Source organism: Pseudopipra pipra, chromosome W (assembly GCF_036250125.1).
Source record: "Pseudopipra pipra isolate bDixPip1 chromosome W, bDixPip1.hap1, whole genome shotgun sequence".
Lineage (NCBI taxonomy): Eukaryota > Metazoa > Chordata > Aves > Passeriformes > Pipridae > Pseudopipra > Pseudopipra pipra.
The window spans coordinates 45,431,555-45,451,443 of NC_087580.1; the positions used below are offsets into that span (position 1 = coordinate 45,431,555).

Below are 19,889 nucleotides of genomic sequence, written 5' to 3' on the forward strand. Positions count from 1 at the left end.
TCCCACTGAAACAAAGCTGCAATGCTTCATACCTGCTGGAAACAAAAACTAGGCAGATTTGCCTGTCAGGATCTCTCTTGTTTTGTTTGCTCTTTGTTACCTTGGTATAATTCTCTAACATTTGGTTTGCCTCTGTAATCAACAATTTGTCAGACTTTAAGTTGGAGTTCTCCCCTAGCAACACAAAGAGAGGGTGTAGGTTCCCTCTGTTTATGGCTAAAACCAGTTTTAAGTAACTGGTAGCCCTCTGAGATTTCTGCAACTCGTGTAAATACAAATGTTTTTTACCTCGAGCTGTGTCACCTGTGTAGAGCTTTTTTGCTGTGTTGTCTTGTCCATGGCAAGTCCAGAATTGTGGTTGTTGGATTCTTCCTGAAACAAACTGAAGATCTGCACCTTGGGCAGTTTTGGTTAAAACAGCAGGAACAATTAGCAGTTCATTTCTTGTGGCATTGGTTATTAATGTGTCCTCTGCATAATGATGTATTATGGCTGTCTGATACTTCATCGAGGTATTTTGCATCTCCTGAGGAGGTACAGCCCAGCAGTGAGTTTGAATAGTTTGTGCACTGCTTAAAACCATGATGGGAAAGAGGGGTTTCTGGGCATCCTCAGGGTGACAGAGAATGGTAAAGGAATGGTTTTTTGAATCAGTTACCACTTGTGACAAATTTGCTAGAAACCCTTTAAATAGAGGCAGTCCAATCTGCAAGGCTTCTGCATGTGTTTTGACTGCATTTTCTGCTGTTAGCATCTGCAATGTTTTCCACCTGTCACCTTTCTTTGGGGTACAGGGTACATGGTTATTTTGGGGACTGGTTATTGGTGTGTGGCTTGCCTTAAGTAGTTTTCTCTTTTGCACATGAACAGTAGTGCTAAAAAAGAGTACAGCTAGCAATGCTATTGCAAGCAATACAATACTTGTAGCATATCTTTTGTTTTGCGTACGGCACCCTTGGTACAACTGAGTCATTTCTCTGCTGCTAGGGTGTTTATGGAATGTTGCAATTAGGGGTTTCCAGGGACAATTCTCCTGATAGTGATTCATTTCTCCACAACTAAAACAACTAGTTGTGTGTCTGACTTCTTTGTGTGTTCTTATCTGGGCATCTAAAACTGCAGCTAGAGAGGCAGGTAGCTGCTTCTCAGAGCTAGCCTTTTGGTAGGGTTGCACTAGCTCAGTAAAGTCACAGTTCTCTCTTGCAGGAGAGCTCTGCAAAGCTCTTGCATTTTCTCTTTCAAAAGCCAATTGCTTGTACAGCATCTCTCTGGCTTCATTGTATTCAATTTGCTTATTTAAAGTCGACTGCAGCTGGTCCAAACATCTTAAATTCAACTCAGTGTAACCTTGTAACTCTTCACTGTTGGACAGATAATCATTTTGATCTGCAGTGATAATGTTTTCCATAGCCTTTAGGGCTTGCCTGGCTATCTCTTTATGGTATTTTGATTGTGAATCTAAATTATAATTTGCTTTTCCGCCTGATTGATGTGCCGTGGTGTCTGCCTGTAGGTATTTAATATGAATAGAGCCATTTTTCTGTAAATCAGCTAACCAGACTGTATATTGGGTGTCACTGAGAACTAGTTTTATTAGTTCTTTCCAGTCATATGTAGTGAGTGGGTAGATGTGACTCAATGCCCCCAAATATTTTAAAATATTGGTTAAGGACAGACCATAGCCTCTTACCAATTGCCTCAGGTTTTCTGTGGCCATATACAAGGCTTGACTCTGAGGGGGCTGGCCTTGGCTCATATCATCTGGGTATGCCTGATTTATTTTTAGGTTCTCCATTTGACTAATTGCCTTGTCCAGACATTGTTCCCACATGTTAGTTGAAATCTCTCCCTGTGCCTTATTGATCCCTCCCGTTGGAACTATGTTTGGCTCTTTCTCCCCCTCCTTCTCCCCTTCCTTCTCCCCCTCCCCCCATTCCGCCCATTCCTCCCATCCCTCCCCCCTTTCGGTCTCGGCAAAACCGGTTCCCTGTGGGGGGATGGTGGGCGGTGCAGGCGGCGAGTGGGGGGCGGGGCTGGGCTCTCAGTCAGAAAAGAAAGGTTGGAGTTCAGTTTGTGTGGGGGAGGAAAATGGCTGCGGCCATGGCTGGCCACGTGTTCGCTGTACATTTGCAGCGAAAGGGAATGAATACATTAAATTACTCTCCCCATCACTGTAACAGGACTGCCTTGTGTGGACCCGGGGGTCAGAAGTTCGCATGGCAGTGTCTGTCCCTTCCCAGCGACTTGTTTTACGTGGCTCCCGTGTCTCCCGGTATGATCCCTGAGTTTGTATTACCATGTTGTGCTGTGCTTGCTTTCAGCAGTGTGTGCGGAGGGTTGTGGTGTGGGCTGTTTTGTCTTTCTCTGTGTGCCTCGTGCAGGCAGAGTTTATCAGAGTAAAACTGCTTTATGTTGCAAAGTTTAGCAAAGCGCTAGAGTCTGAGTTTTGTTTCAATGTATCAGAGGTTTCTATGGAAACAGGTGTCTTATGTTACCTTATCTCCAGCGGTTGGGAGCACACGTTTTGAGTCCTTTTGTAGCAGATTGGGCTAACTGCAGTCTTTTTTCTGCTGCTTTGGGAGGTCCGGGCTGTGTCGGCTGCAGCGCGGGGGTGCGCTGTGTTTCTCCGGCGGCGTGGGCGGTTCTGCACACGGCTGGGGGCAGCTGCAGCTCTGGGCAGGTCCCGGCGCGGGGGCAGGCTCGGCAAATGCTGGTTCGGCGATGGTAGGCCGTGGGGTTCCGGCGCTGGTGGCTGGTGTTCCGGTGCGGCTGCAAACTGTGGGCTCGGGACAGCGGCGGCGGCGGGCCAGTGCAGGACCCGCGCGGGCGGCCCCGGCGGCGTGCTCGGCGGGTGCGGCGGTCATAGCGCCGGGCCGGGGCCGCGGCGGGGCAGGCTCGGCAGACGCGGGGCGGCCCCGGCGCGCGCGGCTCGGCGGGCGCCGCGAGGCGCGGGGCCGGCGGCGAAAAGCGGAGAAAAGCGGCGGAAAGTTCTTTTGGGGTTTCCGCGGTTTCTGAAAGGGTTTTCCTCAACTTGAAGGGTCTACACTGTTCTCACAAACAGGCAGGGGTCCGCAGGGGGCGGCCAGCACACGTGCTTGGCTCGGCCGCTTCTCGGGTACTTTCAAACTACGGGTTTAGTAGTTGCTAGGCAACAGGCACTAGGTGCCGGGCCGGCGGTGCAGTGGCACGGAGCTCTGCGCTTTCCGCTGGGCAGAAAGGCAATGCGGGGGTCGCGCGGTGGGGCTGGGATGGTACGGGCAGCAGCGAAAGCTTCTCGCACGTGATCCAGCAGCAGTCGGTAGCGGAATACCGCTTTTACCAGATGACCGACACTTAGGGAATTGACAGGCTTTTCCCTGACGATCTTAAGGTGCTCCGCAGCTCGGGGCTCCGAGCTGCAGCCACGTCTCGCCCAGGGATCAGTCTTAGACGTGCGGGTCCGTTCCAGACAGACTCACCGCCTTTGATGTTGCATGGACCCTCTCCGCACTCTCCGGCTGCCGGCTCTGACCTCTCGGCTTCTTCCTTAACTCTTTCTTCTCTTCTTCCGTGCACTACCTAATCTTTTTCGAGCTCTCTAACTAACTATCCGTCTCTTAGATGCCACTAAGACCACGGGGTTTACTGACGTCAAAGTTTTTTGTGGTCAAAGATTCCCAAGTCAAACTAATAGACCTGATAAACGGAAACTACCACTTATATACCTGATTCAGGGTGAAATATCTCGCTTAATATAAGCTAAATTTGTCCCTTTCGGATCGCCATATGTAGCATGGGACCCTTGTATAACAAGGAATGATTGATGCTCCTCGTGCGATGGTGTGGTCAAAAGAGACTTTATTCAAACTCGCGCGCTCTTTTATCCTTACATACCATGTGACTTTCTTAACCAATCAGTTTACTAACTCTGGGGCATGCTCCTTGGGCTCTGTACCTGGGCACATCCTCTGTGCCACCTTGACCCGCCCCTACATGGGAGGAATCTTTTTTTATATGCAGTTTTAGGAGTCGGTCTGTCAGTTGGGAGGCAGGTGTGAGAACAGGAAATGACAGCCCATATCGGCAGAAAAGAAAACCTGAAAGCTTTGTTTTTGTTGTGCAGTTGGTTTTTCAGCCTGGAGACTCCATGGGGAGCAAGAGCTTTCTCTGCTTACATCTTCGCTGTGGGAGGAATCTTCCTTCGTATGCAATTTTGGGAGTCGATCTGGCAGTTGGGAGGCAGGTGTGAAAAGAGGAAATGACAGCCCTTATCTCCAGGAAAGAAAGGCAGCAATCTTCAGTTTTGTGGTGGAGTTGGTTTGTCAACCTGGGGAGTCCATGAGCAACAAGAGATTTCTGTGCTATCACCTTTGGTGTGGGAGGAATTTTTTTTTATATGCAATTTTGGGAGTCAGTCGGGCAGTTGGGAGGCAGGTGTGAAAACAGGAAATGACAGCCCTTATCAGCAGGAAAGAAAGCCTGAAAGCTTTGTTTTTGTGGTGCAGTTGGTTTGTCAACCTGGAGACTCCATGGGGATCAAAACACTTCTCTGGTGGCATCTTAGCTGTGGGAGGAGTCTTTTACGCAGGTCTAAGAATCGGTCTGGCAGTTGGGAGGCAGGGCTGAAAACCAGAAATGATTGCCCTTATCGCCAGGAAAGAAAGCCTGGAAGCTCAGGCTTTGTGGTGCAGTTGGTTTGTCAACCTGGGACTTCCTTGAAGTGCGAGAGCTTTCTGTGCTGGGACCTTTGGTGTGGGAGGAATCTTTGAGAATATACAATTTTGGGAGTCGGTCTGGCAGTTGGGAGGCAGGTCTGAAAAGACGAAATGACAGCCCTTATCGGCAGGAAAGAAAGCCTGGAAGCTTTGGCTTTGTGGTACTTTTGGTTTGTCAACCTGGAGACTCCATGGGGAGCAAGAGCTTTCTGTGCTGGCATCTTTGCTGTGGGAGGAGTCTTTGAATGCGATTTTGGGAGTTGGTCTGGCAGTTGGGAGGCAGGTGTGAGAACAGGAAATGACAGCCCTTATCGCCAGGAAAGAAAGTCAGCAATCTTCGGCTTTGTGGCGGAGTTGGTTTGTCAACCAGGGGAGTCCATGATCAGCAAGAGCTTTGTGTGCTACCAGCTTTCGTGTGGGAGGAATCTTTGTTTATATGCAATTTTGGGAGTCAGTCTGGCAGTGGAGAATCAGGGCTGAAAACAGGAAATGACAGTGCTTATCGGCAGGAAAGAAAGCCTGGAAGCTTTGGCTTTGTGTTGCAGTTGGTTTGCCAGCCTGGAGACTCCATGGGGAGCAAGAGCTTTCTCTGCCTACATCTTCACTGTGGGAGGAATCTTCCTTTGTATGCAATTTTGGGCGTCGATCTGGCAGTTGGGAGGCAGGTCTGAAAACAGGAAATGACAGCCCTTATCGCCAGGAAAGAAAGCCAGCAATCTTCAGCTTTGTGGTGGGGTTGGTTTGTCAGCCTAGGGAGTCCATGAGCAACAAGAGATTTCTGTGCTATCACCTTTGGTGTGGGAGGAATCTTTGTTTATATGCAATTTTGGGAGTCGGTCTGGCAGTTGGGAGGCAGGTGTGAAAACAGGAAATGACAGCCCTGGAGCGTCCATTCGGCAGAATCGGTCTGGGAGTTGGGAGCCAAAGATGAAAAGAGGAAATGACAGCGCTTATTTCCAGGAAAGAAAGCTTGGATACTTTGGCTTTGTGGTGCAGTTGGTTTGTCAACCGGGGCCGTCCATGAGCAGCAAGAGCTTTCTGTGCTGGCATCTTTGTTGTGGGAGGGATCTTTGTTTGTATGCAATTTTGGGAGTTTTTCTGGCACTTGGGAGGCAGGTCTGGAAACAGGAATTGACAGCGTTTATTGGCAGGAAAGAAGGCCTGGAAGCTTTGGTTTTGTTCTACAGTTGTTTTGTAAGCCTGGGGACTCCATGGGGAGCAAGAGCTTTCTCTGCTGGCACCTTTGCTGTGGGGGGAGTCTTTGTTTTAATGCAATTTTGGGAATTGGCCTGGTAGTTGGTAGCCAAAGCTGAAAAGAGGAAACAGTAGCTCTTATCGCCAGGAAAGAAAGCCAGTAAGCTGTGGCTTTGTGGTGCAATTGGTTTGCAGCCTGGACACTCCATGGGGCGCAAGAGCTTTCAGTGCTGGCATCTTCGCTGTGGGAGGAATCTTTGTATGCAATTTTTGGAGTCGAACTGGCAGTTGGGATGGAGGTCTGAAAACAGGAAATGACAGCCTTTATCGCAAGGAAAGAAAGCTTGGACGCTTTGGCTTTGGGGTGTAGTTGGTTTGTCAACCTTGGCCGTGCATGAACAGCAAGAGCATTCTGTGCTGGCATCTATGGTGTGGGAGGAAGCTTTTTTTTATTCAATTTTGGGAGTCTTTCTGGCAGTTGGGAGACCAATCTGAAAATAGGAAACGACAGCCCTTATTGGACAGGAAAGAAAGCCAGCAATCTTTGACTTTGTGCTGCAGTTGGTTTGTCAGCCTGGGGAGTGCATGAGCAGCAAGAGCTTTCTGTGCTGTCTCCTTTGGTGTGGGAGTAATCGCCGAATGCAATTTTGGGAGTCGTGCTGGCAGTTAAGAGGCAGGGCTGAAAACAGGAAAAAATAGCCCTTATCACCCGGAAAGAAAGCCTGGAAGCTTTGGCTTTGTGGTGCTTTTGGTTTGTCAACCTGGAGACTCCATGGGGAGCAAGAACTTTCTGTGGTGGCATCTTTGGTGTGGGAGGAATCGTCGTCCGTATTCAATTTTGGGAGTCGGTCTGGCAGTTGGGAGGCAGGTCTGAAAACAGGAAACAATAGCCCTTATCGCTAGGAAAGAAAGCCTGCAAGCGTTGGCTTTGTGGTGTGGTTGTTTTGTCAGACTGGAGGCTCCATGCACATCAAGAGTTTCTGTGCTGGCATCTGTAGTCGGGGAGGAATATTTGTTTATATGCAATTTTGCGAATCAGGCTATCAGTTTGGAAGCAGGGCTGAAAACAGGAGAAGACTGCCTTTTTCAGCAGAAAAGATAGGCAGGAAGCTTTGTCTTTTTGGTGCAGTTGGTTTGGCAGCCTGGGGCGTTTCTGGCGAGCAAGCGTTTTCTTGTTGGTGAAGTCAGACAAGGCCTAGAAAGCAGAATATAAGTCAGAATTTAAGAATATAAGTAGAATATAAGAATATAAGCAGAATATAAGAATATAAGTATAAACGAAAGCTCAAAGAACTTTGCCAACACTTAGCTAGGATGTACTGCCAGAAACTAGAGATAGAGATTAGGTGGTACCGTACACTAAACGAAATGCACACACACCCAACTTAAGAAAGATAAGTAAGGGGCAAAGTGGAGCTTGGAGTCTAAGAATCTTGCAAAATTCTCCATGTAGTCTGCCAAAATCAAGAAAGTTGAAAAGTTCATGAAGATGACGGAACCTGGGCCAGGGGCTGATAAGGATGAAGAACAGGAATGACCCTCCTAGATTCTCCCCAAATGGAAGACCGCGCCCCTGACTCCGCCTAGACTCTGCCTATTATGATTATTATAATCAGATGTTGCAATCATATGAATATTTATGTAAACATGTTGCAATCACCTGTAGAAATTGTATAAAAACCTGTAAATTCACTGGAAAAGGCAGAGCAGTTTGTCCAGCGTGAGCTGGCTGCTCTCCAACATTGCCTAATAAACATACCTCGCTGCTTAAAGACTAAATTTTGTCTCTGAGCAGTTCTCTGCGCCTTCTTGGGGGCAATTATTGGCATCATTTTTGGCCAGCCAGGAGTGGTAGACTCCCCAGGGCGCTGATCCAGGGGGCCCAAGCGACGTTCTCGGGGCCCCTTAGACAGAATTTTGTTGACAGAGACTCCCCGGACTCCTTGGATCCACGTCCCGGCGGACGAACCTCCTCCTCCAAATTAAGAGGTATGTATACTTTTGTATTGTAATTGATAAAGAAAAGCGCTTTCAAAAAGGGAGCCGGAGGGACGCCTCGGCAGTATCCCTAAAAACTGGGTTAGAGTCCCAGAAAACTGGGTTAGATTCCCAGAAATTATGAGCAGCAGACCTGAGGTCACGTTTATTTTCCCACCCTTTTCCTATGTAGGATAAATATGTGAATGTTTATTAAAAAACCACAACAAAACAAACCAAAAAGCTGTTCAAGAATAGTGACTACATAGAAAGAACAACTCTGGCACCACTTGGATCTTTGCAAATGCAGAAACCCTGTCACCCTCATCATGGCATCTAACGTCCTGAAATAATGTGGGTTTGAGGTAGGCAAAGAGTTTGTATATCTGAGTTATCAAACACGAGTAAAAGTTGTTGATTTTTCCTTGCATCTTTGAAACAATGTGGCTGTAGGCCAGTTGGTTGAAGAGAGGAAGCTGACATTAGCTTGAAAGGTTTATCAATCCCAGTTAACCATCTCCTGTCGTGCAATTACAGAAGGCGTATGTGCAGCACAGTGCATCAATCTAAACCTTTCTCCAAAGGTTGATAAATTTTGAGCAGAGAGCTTCTGAGCATTTATCTTAATTTAAATGTATCTTTTCTGTGGTTGTTCAAGTAGCTAATGTGGGTGCTTATCCATGGTGCAGAAAGCTTATTGAGACTCAAGCTTAAAAGTGTCCATGAGTTACAGCATTAATACCAGCAAAACTGTCTTGCTAGTAAGTCAATAATTTTGCATGGCAAAAGTGAGATCCAGCAAAGTATTTTAAGTTCTCACTTCTCCCAGCAACACACAAGTTTCAATTTCACAGTGAGGAAAAGCTGCAACTCTAACCTGATGTACATGGTGTAGCAGTGAATCTGATGAGAAATTGGTTTAAACATGTTTCAAAATGGCTTTTTGTATTTTCTGCAGTGTCACTGCCTCCCTCTTCCCAACACCCCCCTGTGAAGGGCTATTGTCTCCCATACAAGGTGTCCTGGGAAGGTGTCCTGAGCTGTTTCTCATTGGTCCTTGTAAACCCCTTCCTATTGGCTGTTGACCCTTTACCTGATGGTTTTTTCTGTGTGACCCTGAACTTGTGATTGGTTCCCCTTTGACCCTCCTAAAAGCTTTATAAACCCCTTCCCAACAATAAACGCTCTCTTGCCTCCTCTCCACGCCGGTGTGCTGTCTCTGTGCCTGCCATGGGACCACGTGCGTGGGGGGAGGGGAGGGCACCTCTCCCCTCTAGGCTCGGGGCCTGAAAAACCCTGTCGCTGGAGTTCCCTTTCCCTGTCCTTTCAAGACGTCGGAATGGTTCTTCAGATGGATATGGAGCTAGAACTGGGCTCCCCCACGTCGTGGGTGGGGAAAGGGATCCAGAACATGGAGCAGCACCGGGTTCACAAAGTGACCTTAAGTATTTTCATGAAAAGAAAGCACAAACTTCTCATGTTATGTTGTACTTCCATAAAAACAGTGGGCCTTCCCCATAGTGGTCAGAAAGAACAGGGATGGTGTACTAGTCACAAGTGTGCAGTAAAAACCCTCACTTAAAACTATATTTTTGGGCAGCGTTTCGCGGGCACTGTAAGGCACTGCGCCCTCATGTTATCAAGCATGATAACATGCTTGTTTTTTGCTCAATGTTAAGTTCTTCACTAGCGTTTTAAAGAAAAAACTGCATCTCCCCATAGTGACAGTGGCCATATGGAAACTCGAGAATTTGAACTGGCGTTTCCCAGGAGAGGACAAAGAAACGGGACCCGTCGCCGTGCAGGTCCCCTTAAGGAAGGGAAGGCAAGAAAGTAGCCCACGGCGGGAAAGGCGCCCAGGTTCAAAAGCGGCGCGCGGGGTACGCGCGAGCCCCGGCCCGGGATGGCGGAGGCCTTGGTGAGAGAGTGCGGGGATGGCGAGGGTGTGTCTGTCTGTCGGTCTGTCCGTCTGCCTGTCGGTCTGTCTGTGCGCTGTGTTGTGGGCAGCAGCCGGTCCCTTCCGGAGAGCCAGAGGTGCGGCCCCCGGCGCGTTCCCGGGGGTGGGGCGGGGTCGTTCTTCCGCCCCACCCTGGGGTCTTCCGCTTCTCCCTGAGGAGCGGGAGGACGGAGTTGGCGCGCCGCGCCCTCCGGGTTTGGGTCCGGGCCCCTTGCACAGACACTTGTGCTCCGAGGGCTAGTCTGTCGGGAGCCCCATTTCCGTCAGGCTGCCTCTGGAGAGCCGCCTTCCATGGGCGAGTGAGCGCGTACAGAGCCGGACACTTGTCTGGGCACGCCACAATCGTGCTCATCTTGAGTTTTAAAACTCTTCATGTGTAGGACAATGCGAACACACTCATAAATGAACTGTTCAAAGGAGATTTTCAGTCTCTTTAGTGCGAAAGGCTGCGTGCCAGTGGATTGTGCTACACACTGCTGCAAGGGGAAGAGGTTTAAGGCCGAGTGTCAGATTGACTGGAGTGTGCACAGTTTCTGAAGAGGTGGTTTTTGGTCAGTTGTTTTCCCGTGTGACCTAGAGTTTCCTTCTGCCGCTTAAGGCTGATATTGAAAGTTTCCAGTGCAATCAATCCATATGTGGTGTTGGTTATTTTTGTTACCAGAAGTAATATCCAAAGAGGAATCATAAAGTGCAAAGTACTGTCACTATAGCCAACTTCAGAAAAACGAGCTGAATTCCGTTGTGTTAGGACTAGATAATCTCCAAGCTGCACATACTTTTTAAATTTACACAAATGAATAAGAGGTCATAGTTGTTTTTCAGCTAAACATTTACATTTTTTTAGATGTTTTCCTATCACATCTGTGAAAAACTGCACTCTGCTTAGCGCTTGAATTTTTCTAGACCTTTCTTCCCATTTGTATCCTTGATGTTCTTTGCCTGTTTCCAGGTCAGTGGCTTTATTTCATTTGTTGGTGTAGAAGGTAACACTGATAATATGTTGCCGTTTGAAGTATTACTGCTCCAGTTGTGGTGGTAGATGACTGGAGTCATGTTTTCTATTTGAATGACTTTGATTATATTTGGGTTTCAAGTGTGTGAGGTGGCACTGGGACTTAACTGAGGCTGTAGTTTTACCATGGCACAGCGATGTGTTCTCACTGCCTGTCGGTGTGGTCGTGCCTGTGGCAAACAGGTACGAACCATCACGTGAGCAGTTAACACACAGCAGCGGATGTTTGGTTATGTCCTGGCTTGCTTTGTGGTAGATCATTCCTCTTCCTTACTTTAAAGATTAGTCATTACACTTGAGTAAATGGTAACCAAATCCTTACATTCTCTGTGATTTCTGTCACGTAAGTCTCCTGTAAGACTCTCTGACTTCAAATGCAACAGATGCTTTGATGGTTCTTGTGGAAAGCTGAACTTCTGGCAATTGTTACAGGGGTTGTAGCTGCTGTGGCATTCTAAGGAAAACAGGGCTGCAGTAACTCCCACTCTCCCACTAGTTTACGATGGCTGGAGAATGCTTGATATTTGCTTACTTGTTTTCCTGTCAAGTGTCATTATGCCTAGTATGAACTTATTCTTATTTCTTCACAGAACCATTTAAAAAAAGACTACAGAGCAAGATTCTGCCATGGAGGAGGGTAATTTGCATTTAAAGTTTTATTCTTAGATTCTGGAAAACTTATGTGGATTTTTATCCGAGAGCATAATGTCAAAGCTATACGGTGTATCCTATTAATCCGATCATACCATGTTTCCCAAATTTCTTGTATTTCTTAGTGGTGGGAGGAGCAAACAGTGCTGGGGGACAAAGCCCCAAGGTTTTCCTTTGTTTCCTTTGCTGAGGCAGCAAACTATGGTGTTGCTATACCTAAGGTGCTCCTAACTAGGCTGCCTGAGTACGGAAGGAGTAGTCTGTGCAGACATTTTGCCTTTCGAGAAGTAGAGAAATGAAGCCCACACAGAGTTCCAGCGTATTTGGACCTTGCTGGTAAATGCTAGAGATGAGTTGGAGTATTTGTAGTGCTGTTGCATTCTTTAAAGGCACGTCAGAAGCCTGTGAAGTTCTTGTTGCTGGAATCCATTTTTAGACTTGCATTTCACGAGCTTACCAAATCTACCAAATCAGCTGTGTATAATGATCATTATGGGAGTAATACTCCATGTCTTTTCTAGTGTTATTGTGGTTTTGATCAACATTGTCTGGCTAGTGAATCACTCACTTCTGCCCAAAAAATGTTTATTTCAAGAGAGACTTTCTTCATCCCGAAGCTCTTTTACCTCAGGGAAGTAGTTGTGTGTTTTCTTTTATGTAGAGAGAGTTCTTCATTCTCATCATAATCTGTGGCAGTGAGGCTTTTTTCCCTGGAATTCTTATTTTGACAAGTTTCTTTGCAGATATCTATGTGTGGAAATGATAGGTAAAAGTATATTGAAGCTGAGACTAGAGGACATAATAATTTAAAATATTGAGAAGTAAGAACTTTGCTGCTTTCATATGGCTGGGATAAGAACATTTGATATTTTTGATTTAAAATATTTTTTTTTCCTCTTCTTTCTAGAAGTAAGATTGATGTACAGCCAGGTCAAAACGTACTGAAACTCATAGAGGATTGTTTTGAAAGTAAGCTCTTATTTGGTGTTTTACTCAATTTGCTGGTAAAAGAAGAAATAATTTCTTCTTTATATTATATTTAGTGGTAAGTAAATAGAAATAAAAATTAGAGATAAAATGGATAAAAATAAAGTTTTTCTCAGGGTCTTGAAAAGCACCCCCCTCCCAGTTGCTTAAAACTGTGTCTTAGCTGTCTTATAAAGGTAATCTTTCCTGAGTAGCTGATTCCTTTCTTGTTTGGATTTATGTGACCTTAATAGCTGTAGCAACTTGTTAAAATAAATGAGACCTGGACAATTCCAAGATCCCCATACTTACAGTGTTTTCTTCATAGGTTGCAGTAGTGATCTTACAGTAAACTCTCCAAATGCAACCCTTTGCTCAGCTCCTGTTGTCAAAAATAGGAAGAGGACTTCAATGCAGAGCCAAAGCGTAAGTTAGTTATGGCAATGTCACAGTATAGCTTTGGGTACAGTTTCACTGGGGTACAAATTTAGTTCTGTAGGATTTAGTTCTGTATGAGCATTGAAGAAGCTCCATATGCCACTTGTAACAGTTTATAGGCTACAATTTAACCATCTGTAATAGTTGTTGATAATGGGTTTTTTTCTTAGTTTGTTGTGCTCTAACAGTAAATACTCTGTAATTAGATTTGTTTAATAGCTTATTTTCCAGGTTTTTTTCTAGTGAAAGCTTTTTCAGCTTTTTGTCCAGGACACTTAAATTTTTTATGGTCTCAGGTTGGAGCACGCTGCCTTGTTACTGCTGGTGGGTATGGCTGTCTTGGACTCCATTGGAGTTGGTTTTGGCCACTTTGCTAGATATATGGACACAGTTCTTAGCTAAATGGTGAACAGTAGAGTTGAAAGGTGATGCTTGTACAAAAGCTTGTTAACTCCTGATAGTTATCTGTACAATAACTTTATATATATGTATCTTTCTTGAAGGGTGGAAACAAGTTGAAGGCCTTGTTAGTGTGCTGGGAAAATGATGCCAATAATCTAGTTTGTATATTTAATTTTAATGTTTTGATTCTATTTTTTTTAAATAGGATATTCCGTTAATGGCAGGGTTGAGAACAGGCATCCTTTATAGTGGTGTTTGTTTACTTTAGTTTGATGTTAGAATACCATATAATGTCAAATAATTTCTTGCAAAACCTCAGCCTGTCTTAAGAAAGGTGAATTAAATTGTTTAAAATAATTCATTCTAATGAAAAGAATAGCTTGCCTGGAGACTAGCAGGATGCCTGTTTAAAGCTGCATATAGATTTTTGCTGTACACACTGTTTTTCCTGTTATTTGAAATTTATAGTTACTTCTGGAAAGTCTTACCTGATAGAAAGTTGAAGTGTTTAGTTAAAATAGAACTGTGATTCACATGAGTGTGATTTAAGGGAAGGAAAGTATATCATGTTCTGTAGAAATTTGTATTCCTATCAAAATACTGTTGCTTTATCAACTATTTTACTTTGTCTCATTATTCGTTACCAACTATGACAGCCAAAGGCAGGATCAACCAACTCTGTGAAAAGAGCCTGTTATTCTCCAGAATCCTCACCTGCATCACTGCTAAAACCAGTCAGCAGCAGAGGTTGGTCCCACTAGTACTGAATTAAGGGGTTTTCGGGGGTTTTTTTGTAAGGTTTTGAGTAGAGGAATTAAACCTGTTCTATATATATAGGACCCAGCCTAAATCTGAGGGATTTCATTAGCAACAGTGAAAAGGCACTGCCCTAGTTATGGCAAGGGGAGAGTAAGAGACTGCATACGCAGCTCCTCCTCTTCCAGATTCACAAGTCCCATTTCTGAGGTCCAGAAGAATGGCACTTCTGCCAACAGAAACTCCACGTATTTCCAAGATTTCTCAGATATTTATCTTCAGATGTACTTATTACATAGTCTCAACTTTCAAGTTGTCTAAACTGCCGTATATGAATACAGTAAGATATATTTTAGTATTTGTAAGGAAGAATAAAAGCCCTTTAAGAGCTAAGAGCAAATTAGTCAAGATATTTAAATGTTAAAAATGGTAAATATAAAAAACTTGATGAAATAGTTTTGAAGGTAGACAACTAAAGTGTTGTGCATAAAATAATAATGAAGGCCATAAAAAAACCCCAATATAAAACAGACAAGCATGGGACTGCAATCGACTGCACACGCATTGTTCCATCCTATCCAGACTCAGACCACCACAGAAGGCAGGTTATTTGCACCATCAGTTATACTGCGTAAAACTAATACAAACTCTTACTGTTCTCACTGAACTGTGGGGTTGTCTTGACTCAGTTGTTTAGGAATACATTCAGTGCAGGTAGCTCAGTGTGCAGCTGCATGCCAGTCTCCTTCAACAAACTTTACATCAAGTTCGAAATACATTTGTATTTACACACTTACATTATGATATTTTAAATAATCTTACCTATTTTATGCCTTGCTATGTTGTCTGACAATGGATCTCTCACTTTGTAATTCAAGTCATCAAAAGTCTCTGTAAACACATTCAAAAAACCACCACCATAGGCATTTACTATTCCTGACTTTTATTCAATATCCCCACTAAAAGCAACCAAGGGTAATACAAGTCCCAACGATAGGGTTCCCTCTTAACACATTTTGCTATAAACATGTATGAAACCCAATGTAGACAAGCAGTATATGCAATCAGTAAGCTTGAAAATTACATGAAAACTATATATTCAAGTAAATATTTCTCAGACCTATCCCTCCTGATAAGACACACATTGGAAAATTATGACAAAGTGCAAGGTCAATCAGCTTTATATCACTCAAACCTAGCTTTAGAACAAACTTCTTACAAGAACACACACAAAATTAGGTCTCTGAAGAAAGCACTGCATGAACTAATAACATTCGCATATTCACTTTTGGCTCTAAAATACTAACAAAATGACTTTTTATCTCCAAGGCTCATGTCCATTATGACAACACGTACAACTCATGTTGTGAAACTTAAAATCCAAACCAAACAAACAAAACTTTTAAAAAAAACCAGACACCACAAACCAAACCAACCAAACAAAACACCCCAAACCAAAATATTCTTGGGTGAACAGGCCATCGGGCTGTACACTTTGGTCCAGGGTGGCCTGAAGTGATTGCATTTAGTACCATCACATGGCAACACATCAAACTAGTACAAACAGAGCCTGAAAAATGTGTTCAAAATATTTTGGAGCGATAACTTTATCCCAGTAGGCTTGATGCCAAACCCTGGAGGGCTTGTTCTTCCAAAGCTAACACAACATAAAGCTGGCATAGCGTACCACCTACTTGGACAGAAATGTAACCACAGCCAATAAAATCCGCATTTGTTCTGGACAAGCTGAATACAACAGAAATTACTGAACCATCAGTTACAGTTTATAAGAAGCTTATACATAAAATGCAAGAAAATATCAACTTTAAACATTACCTGATGATGTATCATACTGTTCGCAAGACTTAGTGCTGGAATCAAATTTATCACAATGTTCTAGAACAGGCCCACTGCAAAAGAATAAAAAATAAAGCTGCTTAAAGATGTTAAATGTCAAAGGAACATTACAGCACTACCATATATATAAAAGTTAAGTTTTTTTCAGATCATGTGGTCTGGGTTTTATTTTTCTTTTAACCATCTGTCTACAGTGATTAGACACTAAAGCAAATGACTGCTAGTTAGAAATCATAGGTCTGAAATTCATCAACTCCTCCTCTACTCAGTCACCAGGCAGAAAAATTAGTGTTCACACCTCCTCTCTAAACAGGTTTCTTAAACTTCTTTTTTTCTCCCTTCCAGAATAAAGATACTTTCTTCTGTAGCATTACCTTTCAAACAATTTTCCATATACTGTGATTATGATACTGCTTTAAAGAAATGATTTGCATACTATAAGGAATGGACAGTAAAATAATTTGTCTTTGTAATGAGTAGTCTGTCATGAAATCTCCCCCATAAAATGACAATTTATATGTGTGACTCCACCAGAGATTCTTTAGCAACCAAATCACTTCTAACAGGACCTCTCTTGCAGCCTTAGCATCAGTACCCTTCACCTTCCTTCTTCCTCCATCTGTGGCTGTGCTTCACTGCTTTTACTGTGCCAGTGAAGTTCACCTGTTATCCACCTAAACTCCAAAAGATGCATTTAAATTATCTAAATTACCAAACCTACAGTACAAATTCGTCCAAGTAAGTCTGCAGTAGTCTCCCTTATAATTAAAAACCCCAAATCCCTTTTTCTGCAGAATGACTGCTTAAGAATTCAATAAATTCACAGACTGCCACTCCTGTTTGCTTTGTCATTAAGTTCCCATCCCATGAAGGGGAAGATACATGCCTATCTACATGCAAAAAGTTTGGATCATAGATACAGCTGTATACCCCACTTAACGGCAACTTTATTAGTACAGCTGCTATTAGTTCTAGGAGCACTGGTATTTCTGTTCCAAAATCACACACTAATGTGGAAGCAAACCTCAAAGGAAAAAAATCCCCTAAGGCAAGAAACCTACTATGACCCCTTATTTATGACAGGAAGAAGAATTTTACTAGTTTATTAACTGTATTAATGCAGTATTTAAAATCCTCAAGCGTGAATTACAATTCTTTTCTACTAGGTGCTTCACTAGTAGAGCACAGAATGGGGTAGTACTACCAAACTCTTCTGTCTCAGTGGGGCAGAAGTGAGATTAAATTCAAGGTTTTCAGACAACTCAAGAAATTACCTTTCATAGTTCACAGCCTTCTCAGCCACAAAGGAATATCTAGAAGAGAAAAAATTATTCTTAGTACCTTTTAGGGCTGAGTCAATTTTACTTAATGAAAGGAACCTGTAGGGCAATAATTTTATATCCTGAACAAAACCATAAAAAGACATTAAAAAAAAATTAAAAAACAATGCAAAGAACAACTATTAAAAACTGGTTTTAGACTCCTTAAACTTCCGTCTTTAGATTGCCTATGACTAGAAAGTTACATCCACAAAAATATATACAATAGCTGAAGAATTAAATGCTGTATTTTCCAAATTTCATTTAAAAATACAACAAACCTGACAGTGAAGTTACTCTGTGGTGGTAGGATTGTATCTACTACACAAGTCTCACGAGAACAGTTTAACCAGCACAAACTTCCTCATGTAAAAGACACTAGATTTGGCACCCACATTTGAGAACAGGATGTTGACTACACCACTTGGTTTCTCTATTAACTATTTGACCAATCTCAAACTATCTCGTAGTTCAATTGGGCCATCACTGCTTAAACGTTAACAAGGTGTGTTTAATTATCTACCAAGTTATACCACGCTTGTAAGGAATCACATAAAAAGCTTACTGTGGTCCATGTTGCCTGTTCCGTTTTCTTTTGTTATTTTTTATTTTTACATCTGATAACTTCTGGTTTTTCCTTGCCATGTTCTGTACAGAAGAGCTGTCAGAATCTGTTTGAGACTCAGTGTCCTCAGGGTTTGAGTAAACAGCTTTATTGGTTCTGCAAGGAATCTTTCCGGGTATCTTCCCTGAATACTTGGCTGGCAACTGCTTCTTTTCTGAATTCTTCACACTGTCCATGGGATGCTGTAGTGCTTTCACAGGAGATTGGTTATTTGCACCACCAGGTGACTCCAATGTGTGCAACACATTTCTAGGCTTTTCAGACACAGCCAATTTCTGAATCACGGGAGTCTCTAATTTCTGACGCAAGGGCGTGGTACACACATCTTTCAAATCTACAGGCTCTCTTTCATGCTCTTCTTCACTAGGTTCACTGTCAGAACTCTTCTCTCTTTGCAACTGAGGTCTTTTACTACTACTTTTCTGGACAGATTTTTTAAGCTCCTTCCTTGAACTTAACGCCACTTTCTTAGCTACTTTAACCTTAGGAAGTTCCTGCTTAGCAGTTTGTTTCCTCTTATCTAAATGCTGAGAAGCTTTTGAAGCTGACTGCAGATTCTTGGAAGACTTGAGAGACTTTTTTGGAGACACAGTCTGTTCTTGTTGATGCCCAGATGAGGGCATAGGCAAATCTTCACTTGGCAGCACCCTTGTTTTACATTTTTCTGCATCAGATGTTTCTGTTTCCAATCCAGACCATGACAATATCAGTTCTTCAGCTTCTGGTTTCCAGGATGTGTTCTTTTTCTGGTTTGGAGAGTCTTGCCTAAGTGCGTCCTTTTTAGTCTTTCCTATCAATACACAAAACATTTGGACATTAATATCTTTTTACATTAAACAGATACATGTTGACATCTGAATGCCTAAAAATAAACCAAAAATTCAAAATGGGAAAACAAACAAACAAAAGGTATCACAAAACCAGGTTTGTTCCTGAAGGCTAAAAGAAGGCCTTCTCTAAACTAGAGTGTATAAAAAACCGTTTTAGTGTACTTCCAGTATTTCCTAACAGAAAAAAAAGGGAGCAGAAATGTTACATTTAGCTTGCTATCCAGTTTTCAGTGTTTCCCGCTACAAACCTTTTCACAAATAATTCCTAAAACCCAACCAATCCCCTTCAGTTCAAAGCATGTGTCTTAACCTCCTTCCTACCTACCTTCTACCCTACCTACCCTACCATGTGGGTACCTACCTTCTACACCAGCTCATAAGGAAAGACGACACCACTAAATTAATTTTTAACATCCTAACAGGAAGGGCAAAGAGGATGGGAAAAGTGAAAACACTCTGTCTCACTGCCTCATACACATCCAAATCTAACTGTGGAACTGAAACATCAAAAAGGAATCCATTAATGTCTCTTATCTACTTTATTATAATTTCCTAATAAACCACCACAAAATAATCCAGTAATATGACCTGGAAGGAAAAGTTTAAGGAGCTGTTAAAGAACTTACCTGTATGAGTACTCCTACACAGGAAGAGTTTTAAAACTCAAGATGAGCACGATTGTGGCGTGCCCGGACAAGTGTCCGGCTCTGTACGCGCTCACTCGCCCATGGAAGGCGGCTCTCCAGAGGCAGCCTGACGGAAACGGGGCTCCCGACAGACTAGCCCTCGGAGCACAAGTGTCTGTGCAAGGGGCCCGGACCCGAACCCGGAGGGCGCGGCGCGCCAACTCCGGCCTCCCGCTCCTCAGGGAGAAGCGGAAGACCCCAGGGTGGGGCGGAAGAACGACCCCGCCCCTCCCCCGGGAACGCGCCGGGGGCCGCACCTCTGGCTCTCCGGAAGGGACCGGCTGCTGCCCACAACACAGCGGAAGGATGGATACTTTGTTAAGGGTTAGTGAACGTGTATGAACTAGGGAGCTCATGGCCCTAAAGGAAAGCATGGATGATGTTGTGACAGAACTCAGCAGACTGTTGCTTGCCAGTGATGTGTTTTCATTTCGTGGACTCAAATGAGAAGTGATACCTTACCCTTCTCATATCAGGCAGTGATGTGTCTTCCCCCACTGCACTGTACAGGCACTCTGCAGCAAG

The 19,889-nt window shown here is 43.8% G+C and overlaps 1 protein-coding gene and 1 long non-coding RNA gene across 2 annotated transcripts; one reads left to right on the forward strand and one right to left on the reverse strand.

The window, feature by feature from the left end:
• Positions 1-9,725: 9,725 nt before the first annotated feature.
• On the forward strand, positions 9,726-12,577 carry LOC135405235 (uncharacterized). The gene is made up of 3 exons (XR_010425815.1): positions 9,726-9,783; positions 11,425-11,471; positions 12,393-12,577. It is a non-coding gene; the product is annotated as an uncharacterized LOC135405235 (long non-coding RNA).
• A 182-nt stretch (positions 12,578-12,759) lies between these two features.
• LOC135404738 (uncharacterized) lies at positions 12,760-19,529 on the reverse strand. The gene is made up of 6 exons (XM_064639482.1): positions 19,305-19,529; positions 17,789-18,638; positions 17,179-17,217; positions 15,884-15,957; positions 14,870-14,938; positions 12,760-12,833 (listed from the first exon to the last, which is right to left on the reverse strand). The coding sequence occupies exons 2-6, from the start codon at positions 18,469-18,471 to the stop codon at positions 12,760-12,762; spliced, it is 939 nt and encodes a 312-aa protein (XP_064495552.1). The 5' UTR covers positions 18,472-18,638; positions 19,305-19,529.
• Between the last annotated feature and the right edge of the window lie 360 nt (positions 19,530-19,889).